Here is a 15977-nt window from a genome sequence, read left to right as displayed (position 1 = left end):
TCGCCTGCCCACACTGCTCCAGGGATCGTTCTCTCCCAGGTGACCACCCAGACTCCAGCCCACATTCGGCCAGGTGGGGGCTCCCCCTCGCCTCAGAGAGAGAGCCCCTTTTCTCCTCACCGTTCCGGGTCATACTTGCCCTTTCCAGATGCCTGCACATCTGCTTGGATCAGCCCCAGCACTTTCTTCCCCACCCCTCAAAGAGTCATCTCTGCCAACAAAATCCCACTTGACATGTTGACCCAAACAGGGCATAATTCAGGAGCTAAAAGGATAATTTTCACTTCCATGGAGTCTTTTTTAGCACTTAAAAACTTTTTTTTTAATACCTTAATAGATTTTTTTTTTTGGTAGGACATTTTCAAATATGTACATAAGTAAAATATAGAAAATAGAAATTCTTCATAATCTTCCTACCCAGGATCAACTTAAAAGATTTTGGGGAGAAGAGATTCTTTTAGACTCTGTAAATGTGATTTTAAAGGGAATCTGAAAGCATCTTTTATTTAATAAGCTGCTTAGAAAAAAGAACTTACAGGGACTTCCCTAGTGGCTAGGAGTCCGCACTTTCACTGCAGGGAGCACAGGCTCAATCCCTGGTGGGGGAACTAAAATCCCCCATGCTACATGGCATGACCAAGAAAAAAAAAGAACTAATTATATCGTGACCAGCTTTCCATGTCATAACTCTTTTTTTCATTTTTGTCACTTTTTGTTATTCCTCCCTGTTTACCCTTTCCCCAGGACTTGAGATATGAGCCAGAGAAACATGCAAACAAAAATTTTAAAATAAAAAATTGACCAGGATAGAGCTTTTGCACTTTGCAGAGGAGAGTTGACAAGGAGACATAGGCTCATAAGGGAGGCGTGGAAGGGGCTGGGAGGAGCTTGTAAGCAGCAACGGAGGGAGGGAGGACCCTGGGGGAGTAGAGAAAGGCCTTACGTTTTGCATACGGTTTGGAAAACTGTGGTCCTTTTACAGACTCCAGGCCAAGTCAGCAGCTTTTATATGGCTGGAGCTGCTGCTTGGTGGGGGGGGGAGCGGGGGGGGTGCAGTACTCTGTGCTTTAATGTGACCCTCCTGTGGCAGATGCAGCGTGGCACATGGTGAGGACCTGGGTGGCACACGAGTCCGGTCAGCCTGTCACTGCCCAGGGGGTGTCCTTGTGCTAACTGTAGAGGGCAGCTCCCTGTCTGAACGCCTGTGGGTTTGTGCTCATTACCTGTCACCATCTCTGGGTGACTCGGGGATGGCTATTGCCCAGAGCCCACGAGTAAACCCAGAAACACGAGGAGGCTGGGAGGCTCCCATCGCTGCCTGCCTTGTTCAGTTTGTTGCTCTGTCTCCCTGGCTGGCCCTGTGACCTCGGTGGTTGCTCAGAATCCTGGCAGAAGCCAGTCTTGGTGCCCAGAGGGCCTTGGGCTCTCTCCCCACTGGGATGCACTGCTAACGCCCCATAGCAGCATGGACCCACTTCCCTACCCAGGAGGCCTGGTACCTAGGAACCCTAGGTCATACCAGGGGGACTGGGTGGGGAGGAGGCTCCTGGAATGTGTGGAGGAGCCGTGGGGGCTTGGCTCGGGGGCCAGGTGGGCTGACCCTGTGTCTCCCATCCCTGCAGGACATCAACAACGCCTGGGGCTGCCTGGAGCAGGCGGAGAAGGGCTATGAGGAGTGGCTGCTGAATGAGATCCGGAGGCTGGAGCGGCTCGACCACCTGGCAGAGAAGTTCCGGCAGAAGGCCTCCATCCACGAGGCCTGGACGGACGGTAAGACCAGCCTAGCCCCTGCCTCCCACCCCAAGCTTGGGTCTAGCTTTCGTGCTGAACCACCAGCCATAACTCCTTTCTCTCTTGTGTTTTATTTGTTTTGTCTCTTACTTGTCCCTTAACAGTAGGCGAGTTCATGACCCACCCCACTCCCTTTTTTATTGGCCACACCCCATGGCACATGGGATCTTGGTTCCCTGACCAGGCATCCAACGTGCCTTCTCTGCATTGGAAGTGCAGAGCCTTAACCACTGGACCATCAAGGAAGTCCCTCATTAGTATTTTGGTTGCTTCAGTTTTCTCCTCTGCTAAGTGGGGACAATAATAGTATCAGCTTAATATGTTTATGAGGATTAAATGGCATAATACATCAGAAGCAATGAGAAGAGTTCCTGGCCTGCTCCGTGCTATATAAGTGTTAATCACTCTTGTCACTGTAGTGACTTCTCTTCCCTGAGTCGGGCTGGGGTTCACATGCTGACTCTACCACCTGGAAGCAGTGTACCTTGGAGCAGTGGTCTGTGTCCTTGTCTGTTACATGCAGGTGATGCTGTGCCCTCCTGTATCACTTTCTCAGGGCTGCGAATTGCCATAAACTGGGTGGTTTTACACGACACGAGGACATTCTCTCACAGTTCAGGAGACTAGAAGTCCCAAATCCAGGTGCCATCAGCTCTGGCTCCTTCTGGGCCTCTGGGGGAGGCATCCCCTGCTTCTTCCTAGTGCCACGTGGTTGTACTGGCACTTCCTGGTGTTCCTTGGCCTGTAGCAGCATCGCTCTGATCTCTGCCTCCATCATCACCGGCTCCTTCTCTCTGGGTCTCAGTGACTGAATCTGCCTCTCAGTTTTTTACTGAAGATACCAGTCATTGGATTTAGGGCCCACTCTAATCCAGTAGGATTGCCCAGGTGGGACAGTGGTAAAGAATCTGCCTGCCAACGCAGGAGATGCAAGAGATACGGGTTCAGTCCCTGAGTCTGGACAATCCCCTGGAGTAGGAAACGACAACCTGCTCCAGTATTCTTTCCTGGGAAATCCCATGGATAGAGGAGCCTGGTGGACTACAGTCCTCGGGGTTGCAAAGAGTCAGACACATCTTAGTGACTAAACAACAGCTAATCCAGTATGACCTCATCTTAGCTAATTATATTGGCAAAGACCCTATTTCCAAATAAGGTCAGACTCTGAGGTTCTGGGTTGACATGAGTTTCAGAGGGACACTGTTAACTCAGCATACCTCCTCATGCAGTTGTGCATTTTATGTGTAGTTGAGTGCCTGACACGTGTGACATGCTCGGTAAATGGGAGCCCTTGATATCTTCCCTCCTCTGCCTTCTCTGCCATTGTAGTAACCTGCAGCTCTGGCCTTAGCACCTGTTACGCCTCTGGGGGTTCAGCCACTCGACAGAATGTTACAGGGCCATCGGAGTGACTCGTAATGGCCGTGGTGGCAGTGTAGAAACTGGTGATGTGCTGCTGAGTATTTTTAAAGTAGGATATGTAATTTATATACACCCAATGATTTTAACGCAACATCCATAGAAGGCAAGACTGAAAAGGAATAGATAAGTAGGCTCATCTGTGATTTTTTTTTTCTCCCCCTCTAAACTCATCATATTAATATTCTTACAAAAAGGAGTAGAGAGAAGGAAAGAAGCCATCACCTCTTTGGCCCAGCCCTCATTTCCTGAGAGTTGCTGAGCCTCCCTGATGGGGCAAACACCGGAGGTGGGCGTGCAGGCAAGGCCAGGTCAGTCTGTCCTGCAGCAGCCGCTTCACAGAGCAGCTGGGGACCGTCATCTAACAGCGATCTGAGAGCTCGATTCTCATCCTCTTCCCTTTGGAGACAAAAATCCAAGAAATGCAAGCCTTAAAAGAGAGGGCAGTGCCCCTGATGCTTGGAGAGGGTGCTGGCTACTGATGGCTTATGTGCAGAGTGCATTGGACGGGCTGCCCGCAATGGGTGTAATTGAGGGGCAGGGTCCCTGCAGGGCTGCTGGGGGCCAGCAACTGTAAATGGAGAGAACTCTAAAGATGGGGTACCCCTGAGGAACTTGTTTTTCCCAGGTTATACCACAGGCGTAGATCGTTGTTTCCTGCTGTTTATAAAGTTCATGTTATACCCTGACTGTCCACTTAGCCTGCATCGTCTGTACATCACCACTCCTGGTAGCCCTGGCACGCTCCATGAAAAGGAGTGACTTTCCCGCCCTCTGCCCCATCGCACATGTTCCGGCTGCATATCTATTTTCTTGAACTGCAGATTAATTGATCATCGTATGGGGCACATCTATCTCCTTGGGATATACCAGAAGTGGAGCTTCCAGGCCCTGAGGTGGGGGTGGTTGAGATCAAGAAGGTGGGCTTCCCAGCTCCTGCTCAGCCTTGTGCCCAACCTCTGACCCCCAGGCAAAGAGGCCATGCTGCGGCAGAAGGATTACGAGACGGCTACCCTCTCGGAAATCAAGGCCCTGCTCAAGAAGCACGAGGCCTTCGAGAGTGACCTGGCCGCCCACCAGGACCGCGTGGAGCAGATTGCCGCCATTGCCCAGGAGCTCAAGTAAGCCTGGCGGGCACTGTGGCGCTGTGGGAGGTGGGCTCTGGCCTGAAAAGTGAGCCGGGTCCTGGGGCAGGAAGGTCATCGATACAGAAGACGAAGAACGTCCTCGCAGGTGGGGAATAGCCTGCGACCCTCTGTCACAGGCCTTCGGTCCTTACCTACAGCCAGTGTGGGACCAGAGGGTGACCGAGTATGGCTCTGAGATCTCACCTGGTCTTAGTGGCTTCCTGTCACTGGGCATTGCAGTCAAGGCTGGTGTGGCTTCCAGGCGAGGTTGGGACAAGGGCCCTTGCGGAGGATAACTGTTCTCCTCCCAGCAGTCTCCTGAAAGCCCAGAGGTTGAGGGTGGGAGTAGGGGTCCTGGAAGGTCTTGAAGAAATGTGCACACCTGGCCTTCCTGGGTCATGAGTGACCCCCTGCCCCCTCCCAGGGAAAGGAGAGCAGGCCACAGAAGTAACCTGGGCCACCTGACTCTTCCTCTCTCCTCTCCCGCAGTGAGCTGGACTATTACGACTCACCCAGTGTCAACGCCCGGTGCCAAAAGATCTGTGACCAGTGGGACAATCTAGGGGCCCTAACCCAGAAGCGAAGGGAAGCTCTGGAGGTGAGAGCCCCTGAGGAGACGGAGACCTGCCTCCAGCAGCCCTGTGTGGCCTTTCTGCTTTGAGACTCCCTTTGCTTTGGGCTAAGAGGCTCCGCTGGGTTCCCCAGACCTTCCCCAGGCCTGGTCTGACCATGGAAAGCTCATACAGGCACTGGACTTGACCTTTGCCCTGATGGAGATGCCCTGATCATATCTTCTCCTCCTCCTGATTTACTGTACTTGGACCAAGAGCCCCAGCTGTTTGAGAACGTTCCTGTTCTCCAAACCGGACTCTCTGGGGGCTAGGCGGGTGACTCCAGTGCGGGGTGGTCCATACACCCCATATTAAGAACCAGCACTCTGAAGAGTCTGTTCCGAGCTATCTGTCCTTTCAGACCTGAAACTCTCTGGGCTAGCCAGAAAGATCTTGAAGTCTACTGGGTTTGTGGGGGGTTGGTGATTCTGGACATGACATTACTAAGCACCTTCCCATCCCCATGCCATTTGGCACTCCCAGCGCACGGAGAAACTGCTGGAGACCATTGACCAACTGTACTTGGAGTACGCTAAGCGGGCCGCGCCCTTCAACAACTGGATGGAGGGGGCCATGGAGGACCTTCAGGACACCTTCATCGTGCACACCATCGAGGAGATCCAGGTGTGCTGCCGACGCCCTCGTCCATGGAGCTGGCTTTGCACAGCCCACACACTGCCCTTGCAGGGAGAGGGCTCAGGGTAGCCTCCCCAAGGATGTTCTAGATTTGAAAGCTTTGGGTTTTATTTGTTTTGACTCCGTAATATATGCGTATGGTATCAAATCTACAAACTAAAGCGAGGGTGCAATGAGTTTCCCTCCTAGCCTTTGTCCCCCAGCCCCCAGTGCCCCTCCCCAGAGGAGAGCAGGACACGGTCTCTGCATAGGCGAGCACATTTGTTTATTAATATGTTCTTCCCCCACTTTTTATGTAAAAATTAGCTTCTATTATATACTGTATCCTGAACCTTTATTTCTAACCTCATAATTATCTTGGAGCTCATTTCACTGCAGTAAACCATTCTTTTGTACAGCTACAGAGTGTTAGATGAAAAAGGTTTTGCAGCACAATGAGAAAGTATGTTGGAGAGGTCCCTTGAGCAGACCCAGGGCACCCCTTGTCCCCAACCTAACTATGGGGTGGTGAGCACCCCAGGGAGATTGCTGCTGAATTCACCAGGCCTGAGCATGAAGCTGTGGCACCTTCCTGTGGCCAGTCCAGCCATCCTGGTTCTCAGCTGAAAGAGTCCTGGGTTGATGCCTCCAGGCCACCCAGCTGGTATGGGCCTCTGGTGGCCCCTTCACCCACTTCTGCCCTGGGACCTGCAGGTCTTCCTTGGCTTATCTTGCCTATGGGAGGCACCAGTCCCTCCCAGTCATTGTGCTTCTTCTGCACGCCCGTCTCTTTCCAGGGACTGACCACAGCCCATGAGCAGTTCAAGGCCACCCTCCCCGATGCCGACAAGGAGCGCCTGGCCATCCTGGGAATCCACAACGAGGTGTCCAAGATTGTCCAGACCTACCACGTCAACATGGCAGGCACCAACCCCTACACAACCATCACGCCTCAGGAGATCAATGGCAAATGGGAGCATGTGAGTCCAAGGGCTGGGTGGGGCGCTGGCAGAGCCATTGTAAGTTTCAGAAGGGCAGGGATTTTTGTCTGTGTGCATTGTTGATTTTCATTGATTTCAGTGTCGTACAGTAAGTGCTCATTGTCCGTCAAGCAAATGAATGAATTTCAGGAACAGGTCAATGTGTTCACTCCTATTACTGCCTGGCCTCTCCCCTTCATGGCTCCTCCATTGCCTCTGATGTGGAGGCAGATGGCCGGCCCATCCTAATGTCCCCTGACCGTTTCTGCCGCAGGTGCGGCAGCTGGTGCCACGGAGGGACCAGGCCCTGACGGAGGAGCACGCCCGCCAGCAGCACAACGAAAGGCTACGCAAGCAGTTTGGGGCCCAGGCCAACGTCATCGGGCCCTGGATCCAGACCAAGATGGAGGTGGGTCCCACCATGGAAGGCAGGGCAGGGGCTTCCACCCTTTCCCGCACCATCCCAGACAGTCAGGCTTGCCCTGTCTCCTCCTGGACGGGAGCTGTGGGCACTGTGGGTCCTGAACCCACAGCTGGCCCGCTGCCCCATGGAGGGTGTGGGACCGGTGCCTGCACAGGGACACCACATGAGACAGTCCCATGGGAGGATCAGTGCCTAGGTGACTGATTCGTCTTGCCCTGTGGTATATGTGGTTGAGCTGGTCTCCCTTCCTCCTGAGTCATGAGCTTGGCCAGAAGGAGGTGATCTCCCCAGAGAGAGAACTGTGCTTTGGGCAAGAGTGAAATTCTTTGCTGTATTGTTGGGCCAGGTATCAGGGTGATGTAGATAAGGAAGGAACACTGCTTGGGTTAGGGCGTGGTGTCCCTCTGAATTCCTTGAGGGCAGAGACCATGTCAAGTTCCTATGTGCTTTCCTGGACCCCATCTCCAGCTGCTTAGCACATTATGCATGGTGGTAGGTGCTCCAGAAATGCTTGCTAAGTTGAACTGAGTTCCCAGAAAGTGCTTTCACAAGCAAGGTGTGTTTATATGGATGAAAGACAGAGATGGGATTAGGCCTGGACCATGGAGACAGGTGGGATTGAGGTGGGTGAGGCAGGCTTCCGAGGAACAGAACAGCAGGAGCATGTTCATTGAGAAGGTGAGCCAGGTGCCCTGAGGCTGTGAGGAACCCAGCTCAGTGGGAGAACTTCCCTGAGATGGATGGTAGTCAGGAACAGGCCTGGGATGGGAGTTTGAATGGCAGGTAGAGGAGTGAACCTTTAAGTTAGCAACTGACCTTGCATCCCCTTCCTGAGGCTGAGGGGTACCTGGGAGATGGGAGGTATTCATCTGGTGATAACAGTCAGTGCTGGTCAGATTCCTTTATGATGCTATTTCCATGCCAAGAATCATCAGAAGGGTTGGTCAGTGACCTGGGGGCCCCAGTCTCCACCCTGGGTGCCCAGAGTGCATAGGTCTCACAAGGGCCTCCTTTCCGGGTGAGCAGGAAATTGGAAGGATCTCCATTGAGATGCACGGGACCCTGGAGGACCAGCTCAACCACCTGCGGCAATATGAGAAGAGCATCGTCAACTACAAACCCAAGATCGACCAGCTGGAGGGCGACCACCAGCTCATCCAGGAGGCGCTCATCTTCGACAACAAGCACACCAACTACACCATGGAGGTGGGCACCGCCAGCGTTGCTCCCCTGGAGACAGAGCCCTGGATCCCCCTTCTGCTTCCCTTGGCTGAGGAAGTGGTAGTGGGGGGTCACCCATCATTCCAAGAAGACTGGTTGTATAGTAGGATAAACCCTAGCTTTTAAGTGAGAGGATCCTCACTTCTCCTCCCTCCTGGAGCTCCGAGTCTTCGGTCTTTGGTGCCTTTTGAATTTCCCAAGGAGCTTGCTAAGAATGCAGATTTCCAGGCTCCGTCCCAGAATTTGATTCACTAGGTCTGGGATGGGACTCGGGTATCTAAATTTTTTAACCAGTACCTGGTGGTTCTGAGACTGGTGGTCACCAGACACTGGTTTGGCCTCTGCTTTTTAAATGACCTACTTGTTTTGACCATGAAGGCATGGGTGTGAGGTTATAGAGTTGGACGTTCAGGGTATTACCCACTTTTTTGTCCTTTGATCTTCCCCACTGTCAATTTTGCCCCTTTTCCTGACTTGACCACACTGGTCATTCTGGTCTCTGCTGTTCTGGGCAGAAACCATCACCCTTCTGTGCTTCCCCCTTCATCATCTGGGTCCTCTGTCCTGGTTTTCTGTCCTTGTCCTGGTTCCCCAGCGCCTGGTAACTCTGTTATTCCAGGGAGAAGGTCAGGTTTGATTGCACTGGCCATTTTGATGGTCAGGGGAGGGAGTAGGGAGGGGTGACCCAGGCCCAGGCCTGGGACCCCTTTGCTGACGGGCCTTGCCTGCCTGCAGCACATCCGTGTGGGCTGGGAGCAGCTCCTAACCACCATCGCCAGGACCATCAATGAGGTGGAGAACCAGATCCTGACCAGGGACGCCAAGGGCATCAGCCAGGAGCAGATGAATGAGTTCCGGGCCTCCTTCAACCACTTTGACCGGGTGAGCTCCACCCCTGCACTCACTGAGGGCAGCCCCGGCCCCAGGGCCCTGGAGGGCACTGCCCAGGGCATGGGCCCACTTCCTGGGCAAGTGAGGAGGAGGAGGGGTAGGGCGGAACTGCAGTCAGCCTGCTCTGACTCTCCACCACCCCAGGCTGGCCTTAGAAGCTGTCCAAGTGTCCCATGAGCATCCCTGCTTTCCTGGAGAGAGTGCTCGTGTTGTGGGTGAAGAGAAACCCTCAGACCCCTGACTCTTGCTCTCCTACCATGAGGAGTCACCCCCTGGGGGCAAGGCTGCCATAGCCTCGAGGGAGGGCCTGCTGTCCCTGGCTATGGGGACCATCCCCTGCCTGTGCCTGGGGACAGAGCAGAGCCTCCATCCTCCCCCAGCCCCGGGGGTAGCCTTTCGGACCCCTGGTAGAGGTGTCAGAGTTACCAGAGTCCTCCTGGATTCTCATCCAGTTTTGCGTGGGCTGCCCCTCTCAGTGCCTTGGGGCTTTGTGGTGGCCACAGGGGGTGGGAGCATGGGCTTGGGTGCTGCCCACCACCCCTGCCTGCTTCACTGCCCTCCAGGCACCTGGGTGGGTGGCATCCTCCTGGAAAACCCTGCTCAGGGCATCGGGGCCAGAGGTGGGCTGGGCACTCTTCTGGGGGAGCTTCTTACCCCCATGGCTCACCATGCTTCCCTCCGGCTTACTCCCCCGGGGCAGGACAGCTGCGTGTACCGGGGAGAGAGTCCCCCTCTGGACCACGTCCGTGTGTCTAACCTTGTGCACTTTTATTTCCCTCCTCCCCCCGCCCTTCCACCCTCCACCTTCCCCATCCGCATGCCTTCGTCCCTGTCTCTCCCCACACACGCTACCCTCCACTGGGGCATGGCCCACCCCTTCCCCCTCACGGCCTCCACCTCCCTGGCACCGCATGGCTCGCTGGCTGGCGCACGGCGGCCCCAGGATCACTCCGGCACGCTGGGTCCCGAGGAGTTCAAAGCCTGCCTCATCAGCTTGGGTTATGATATTGGCAACGACCCCCAGGTACTCGCCTCCTGCATGGAGCACGCTCAGGGGTGGCGTCCGGGGCGAGAAATAACGCGTTTCTCCTTTTTTCTTTTCTCTCTCTCTCTCTGTCTGGATCTCCTTGCCTCCCTTTTCCTGTGGGCTGCGGGGCTCGTCTTCTGCTGTCCCCGCCTGGCCCCTGGCGGGCTCCTCCTCCCACTACTCCGACCTCTGACCTCTGCCCTCGGTTATCTTTCATGGGAACCTGCACGGTGCCCACCTTCTTCTCTCCTCATCGCTCTCCATCCCGTGGACGGACTTTGCATCTCGCTGCTCTGTCTTCCCCCTTCCTGTGGATATCTTCCCTGGATGTGTCTTTGCATCTCTTCCTCCTGTGTTCCTCTCCCCTTCCTGACCGCCCCTGCCACCGCTCCCCAAAACCGTACACCTCGACCTCCCCTCTGGCCATCTGTGCCCTGTCTTCCTGGCCCTTGGCCGGCCCTTTCTCCTCCTTGTGTCTTGGTGCCCCTGGCCCCACAGAAGAAGACAGGCATGATGGACACGGATGATTTCCGCGCCTGCCTTATCTCCATGGGTTACAACATGGTAACGTAAACCCCACCCTCTGCCCTGGCAAGGGGCAGCCAGCCAGATGACCGGAGAGGCCGAGTCCTGGCCGTGGTGGGCTGGAGGCCCACCCATCCCTGGAGGGGCCTCAAGATTCTGGTCCATGGGGTGTCCTGAAAGGCTGGGCCCCAGCTGTGGGGCCTGTGTGTGTCCGGGAGATCTGGCCCTCTTGCCTCTCTCTGCCGGTTTCTCTTTTGATATTTACAGTCGAAGTGAGCTTTTTGTTTTTTTGCTCCCATCGTGGATGGTGGGGCTGACCCCGAGGCTGCTGGGCAGGACTGTGGTGGGCACTCTGGGTGGGGGTTCTTTCAGCTCCGTCTCACGTGAGGCCTGCCTGGAGAGTTCCACCTCTGTCCTGGTGATGACTTCAGCCAGGCATGCCGCCCCTTTGTTTGTTACCCCAAGCTCCTTCCCAACCTTCTCAGCTGCCTTGCCCTCATGCAGGCCTTCTGAGCAGGGCAGGGGCCTCAGCTGGGCAGCCTCAACTCCTGGCCTACCTTGCAAAGTCCAGAGCCCTTGGGCCGCCCAGCGCAGGAGCAAGGGCGTGGGCTTTAGAAGCAAGGGACCTGGGAATAAATCCCAGTTCTGTCATCCCCTGCTTGGGGGCCCAGATAAGGAAGGTGAGGGGAATGCAGCCAGACCATTGTAACGGTTAAATGAAGCAACTCAACGTGAGCGCTGTGCCGTGTCTGACACATAGAATGTACAGTGTGGTGGAGGCCCAAGTTCATGTCTCAGCTCATGTCTACTACCCCCTGGCTGTGTGACCTTTGGCAAGTCACTAAGCCTGTCTGGGCCTTAGGTTTCTCCTCTGGAAACATGATGAAGATAATAAAATAAATAGCTACTTCATGGTTGTGAGGACGGTTAAATGAATTTTACCCAGCACTTCAAATAGAGCCTGGTGTATAGTATATGCTGAGTGGTAGCCAGTGCTGTCATTATCAGTTGTCAGCATTATCGTTTTTGTCCCAAGAGGAGCACAGGCATCCGTAGAGGGTGGGAAACCGAGACGACTCAGGTTGGGTCAGGGGCCCCTCTGACGGCCTCAAGCACTCTGAGCCCCAGAGGCTTCAGGTCCACAGAGAGAGGGGACTGTGGCTGACAGGCCTGGGACTGGCTTTTCCCTCTAGGGAGAGGCAGAGTTTGCCCGTATCATGAGCATCGTGGACCCCAACCGCCTGGGGGTGGTGACGTTCCAGGCCTTCATCGACTTCATGTCCCGCGAGACAGCTGATACAGACACAGCAGACCAAGTCATGGCTTCCTTCAAGATCCTGGCCGGGGATAAGGTGGGTGTGCCGTGGCGGGGGCGCCACGCGGAGCTGGGCTGCATTGGAGGGGAGGTCATGAGCAGCTTCACTGTTCCTTCTTCCCCCGCTGAGCCTCACGGCTGTCCACCTCTACCCTTTTCTGTAACATCTGGGCATCAGCTAAGAGGTTAGGACGCTGCATTAGCTGAAGGGAGTCCCCTGCCGTGGACACTGCGTGTCGTACTCATGATGAGATACTGGTGATGAAGTGACCGGTGGTAGAGGGCAGGCCAGTCAGATGGAGTATGTGAGCGGGTGACGGAAGGTCAGTCTGGGAACTTAAGACTTCAGCCCTGCATCGGTCTGGGCACAAACCATGGCGTGTGGATGGGAAGCAGGAAGGACACGTGTTTCTCATTTGTCTACCCTAGGCAGTCAGCTTCAGTTCTCCCCATCTCCCAAGCTCCCTGCACTGCCAGGCCCGACAGTGGGAAAGTAGGAGCGTCCCGGGGGCTTTGGGGACAGAGGGGTCGAGAGGTCAGAGTCCCTTCCTGTAAAATTCACAGGATAATCTTTAGGCCATCCTTCCTTAGCCAGCAGGGAGAGTAGTTTCTGAACTGTCTCAGTCTACGTTGAAGTAAAGACTGAACCAACAAAGAGGTTCCTAAAGCTCTTATTTATATTCAGGGACACCCTGTTAGAGTCGCAGCACTTTGGAGCTGGAAGGACCCTCAGAAACCACCTCCTTGAAGTGACTCACTTGCTCGAGGAAGTCTCTGGGGCCCAGAAAGGGACTTGATATCTTGACTCTTGAAGTGACTTGAGGGCCAACCTCTGTCTCCTTCAGACTGGCTCCTTAGGAGACTCTGGCAGAAGTAGGGCAAGTCCCTGAACACTTGCGAAGCTGCAAGCTCCCCAAAGATGTAGGTTCCAAGTAGACTTTGATGGGCAAGCCCAAGACAGGGAGGAAGCAGATATCTCAGCCTGGGAACCAGATGGGCTGGGGGAAGGTTACGATATCTATCAGTGGCAGTGATGCCCCAAACTGGAGGCTCCTGTAATTTACGAGAACTGTGTGATCTCCTCAGAGCCCAGCTGAGCTGGGCGTGGGAGTCCTACTCTTTTTCACCAAATATTGTGTTGCTAATATTGTTCCAGCCTGTGGTTGGTGCAGGCTAGAGAGATACATGAAAAGATTATAGGTGCAGTTAGCTCTTGGAGTTACTTGGGAACAGGCTAAAGCAGTTACTGAAGTGAAAACATAAGGGGATTGAAACGTATGTTATTTAAATATATATACACACATATAGATATGTACATGCCAGGGAATCGTACATATATAGATAACACTGATACATATGTGTCTGTATCATATAACTTGTCATGTAATTTATTTATTTACATATATGCCTGATACAGGTATGTGTAATGTACATGTTGGAATGGGGGCGGGACAGGGTACCTCACCTCCTGAGTGAGGTTCCCGACCTCCGGGCTTTGCGGCCGCCCTGAGTGCATTGTTTCCGCAGAACTACATCACGGTGGACGAGCTGCGCCGAGAGCTGCCGCCGGACCAGGCTGAGTACTGCATCGCGCGAATGGCCCCCTACACCGGCCCCGACGCCGTGCCCGGTGCTCTGGACTACATGTCATTCTCCACGGCGCTGTACGGCGAGAGTGACCTCTAACCCACCCCGCCCGGTCCACGCCCCCGCCCCCGCCCCGTCGCTGTGCGAGCCCCACCCTGCGCCTCCGCTGTCCCCCCTCTCCCGCCCGGGCTTGGTTTCACGCTCTGCCTCCAGTGGGCGAGCTGGGACCCGTGTGGCATCCAGCCTCCCTGCCCGTGAAGTGACAGTTTACAAAATTATTTTCTGCAAAAAAGAAAAAAAAGTTACGTTAAAAAAAGTAAAAAAACCAAAAAAAACCACATATTTTATTATACAAAAAGTATTTTTTTCTCCACCAGACTTAAATGGAAAAGAGGAAGAATTAACTATTTGCACCGAAATGTTTTGTTTTGTTGTGACATAGGAAAATAACCAAGCACAATGTTATATCCATCCTTTTTATCGATTTTTTTTTTCCTTTCTATCTGTACCATCTGCTGTATTCATTTCTCCAATCTCTTGTCCACCTTGACGTGGGAGTGGGAGGTGAGGGTAGGGGGAAATCTTGTCAAAAGGCACATTGGTGCATGTGTGTTTGCTAGCTCACTTGTCCATGAAAATATTTTATGATATTAAAGAAAATCTTTTGAAATGGCTGTTTTCTTAAGGAAGAGAATTTATGTGGCTTGGCTTCTCATTTTTGAAGTCCGGGGGTGTATGTAATTACCTTCTTCATCAGCACACACTTTTTGCCCCCAAATACTGCCTATTAAAAATGGTCAGGACAAAATTGACAAGTGTGGACAACTTTGGTCCTATTTGGCACACAGTGTTAAAGCAGCAACACTCCCATGTCAGTTCTTTGCTCCTTGCTTACTGTTTTCCAAAAGAGTGCATGGGATCAAGGATGGTGTGGGGCACCTGTACCACCTTCCTCATATGCTTTTGACCTTGGCACATTCAACCTTATACTTCTGTTTCATTTTCAAGAGGAGAATGTGGTTTCCTCACAAGGCTCCTATGCGTTGAAAATTAACCCTACTTTTGTTTCTCACATCATCAAACAGCTCTGTGACATCTACATGCCCTGGTTCCTTGTATTTTTGCTGCAGGAGACACTCAGGAAGTCATCTCATCCCCTACTTTTCTGACTCTCCTGTAGACAGCAGCTGTCCAGCCTCACCTGGGAGGCTGTTGGAAATGCAGGCTCTCAGGTCTACCCCAGATCCTCTCGTTAGAATCTGCCTTTAAACAAGGTCCCCAGGGGATCTTTTGATTTTGATTTTGATTTCTTTTGATTTTCCCTCCTTGCCTCTTTCCTCCTCGAGGCTTCTACTCACAGTACAGGCAGCAGGACTGCCAGTAACAGGATCAGTAACAGTGCAGTGATTTAGAGACATAATTTAGCAATGGAAGCTGCAGGTCTGTGTTCCAGTTCTAACTGTGTCATGGAGTAAAGCAGTTTCGTGCAGCAATAACAGGGAGTTGAGTCTGTGGAGTCTGATGGCCAGAGTTCAAACCTACAACTGCCATTTCCAAAATGGATAAACTGGACACTACAGTTCTCTTATCCACTAACAGGGAATAATAGTGCTGCTGGAAAGTTGATGCTCTAATATATAGAACTCCTAAAGTATTAGTGCATATAAATGTTAGTTGTGGTCAGTCCCACTTTAAGTTTTAAGGGATTCGCTTGAAGGATCTCTTTAAAAGAGAACTCTTAATATAAGTCCCCTCATATAAGAGGACCAAGACAGAATTGGGACTTATTGAACTTGGGCCAGAGATGACAATTTTCCAGTATAAGCCCCATTTGTCTAGGAATTAGTTCCATGAGTTTCTGGAATACCCACTGCCCTGGGAAAGAGGCAAGGCTATTCGGGAGAATGGACGTGAGGAGAGGTTGGCTTTTGCTTTGGGAACCATAACTGCAGGTTTTCCCACTGGCTGGCAGAAAGCCATACCTGCTCAAGGTAGGTCTGCTGTGATGGCAGCTTGGTGGGGAAGACTGTGGTTTAAGAGTTGAGGAGAAGGAATTGTTCCAATGAGAAAGTTTCCTAAACTCAGGGTGTAAGTGCATTAATAAGCCTCAATTTTCAGGGACTTCCCTGGTGGTCTAGTAGTTAAGACTTCAAGCTTCCACTGCAGGAGATGTAGGTTCGACCCTTGGTCAGGGAACTAAGATCCCACGTGCTGTGCGGCATGGCCACAATATTAAAGCCCCAGAAAATCCCCCTCAATTTCCAGAGGTATGATCAGTCTTTAAAAGAATGTGTAAGAGTCATTTGAACAAGGTGTGTTTATAGAGTTATTCCACAGTCTTCAAGGGTTTGAGTTTCTCAACGTTCAAGGGTGCTTATGTGTGCAAACGACTATAATTTTCAATCCATTAAAGGTAAAATCTTAAAATTTCATTTCTCAAGCTT

General features: G+C 52.8%; 1 protein-coding gene across 5 annotated transcripts in view; it reads left to right on the top strand.

The window, feature by feature from the left end:
* Positions 1 to 14207, top strand: part of ACTN1 (actinin alpha 1) — a 95435-nt gene extending 81228 nt beyond the window's left edge. For 3 of the 5 annotated variants that reach the window (XM_027971947.2, XM_042252674.2, XM_060418669.1), the window contains exons 11-22: positions 1623 to 1770; positions 4181 to 4331; positions 4827 to 4935; positions 5432 to 5572; positions 6361 to 6543; positions 6818 to 6952; positions 7994 to 8173; positions 8924 to 9070; positions 10023 to 10103; positions 10605 to 10670; positions 11825 to 11983; positions 13474 to 14207. In XM_027971947.2, coding sequence (XP_027827748.1) covers positions 1623 to 1770; positions 4181 to 4331; positions 4827 to 4935; positions 5432 to 5572; positions 6361 to 6543; positions 6818 to 6952; positions 7994 to 8173; positions 8924 to 9070; positions 10023 to 10103; positions 10605 to 10670; positions 11825 to 11983; positions 13474 to 13632 — 1659 coding nt within the window. In that variant the 3' untranslated portion in view covers positions 13633 to 14207. The remainder of the gene's footprint in view (positions 1 to 1622; positions 1771 to 4180; positions 4332 to 4826; positions 4936 to 5431; positions 5573 to 6360; positions 6544 to 6817; positions 6953 to 7993; positions 8174 to 8923; positions 9071 to 10022; positions 10104 to 10604; positions 10671 to 11824; positions 11984 to 13473) is intronic. The other 2 variants (XM_027971946.2, XM_027971945.2) reach the window with 2 other exon arrangements.
* The last annotated feature ends 1770 nt before the right edge of the window (positions 14208 to 15977 follow it).

The sequence above is a fragment of the Ovis aries genome, chromosome 7 (assembly GCF_016772045.2).
Source record: "Ovis aries strain OAR_USU_Benz2616 breed Rambouillet chromosome 7, ARS-UI_Ramb_v3.0, whole genome shotgun sequence".
Lineage (NCBI taxonomy): Eukaryota > Metazoa > Chordata > Mammalia > Artiodactyla > Bovidae > Ovis > Ovis aries.
The sequence above is the reverse complement of the archived record's forward strand: the minus strand, read 5'-3'. Positions and strand labels throughout refer to the sequence as shown.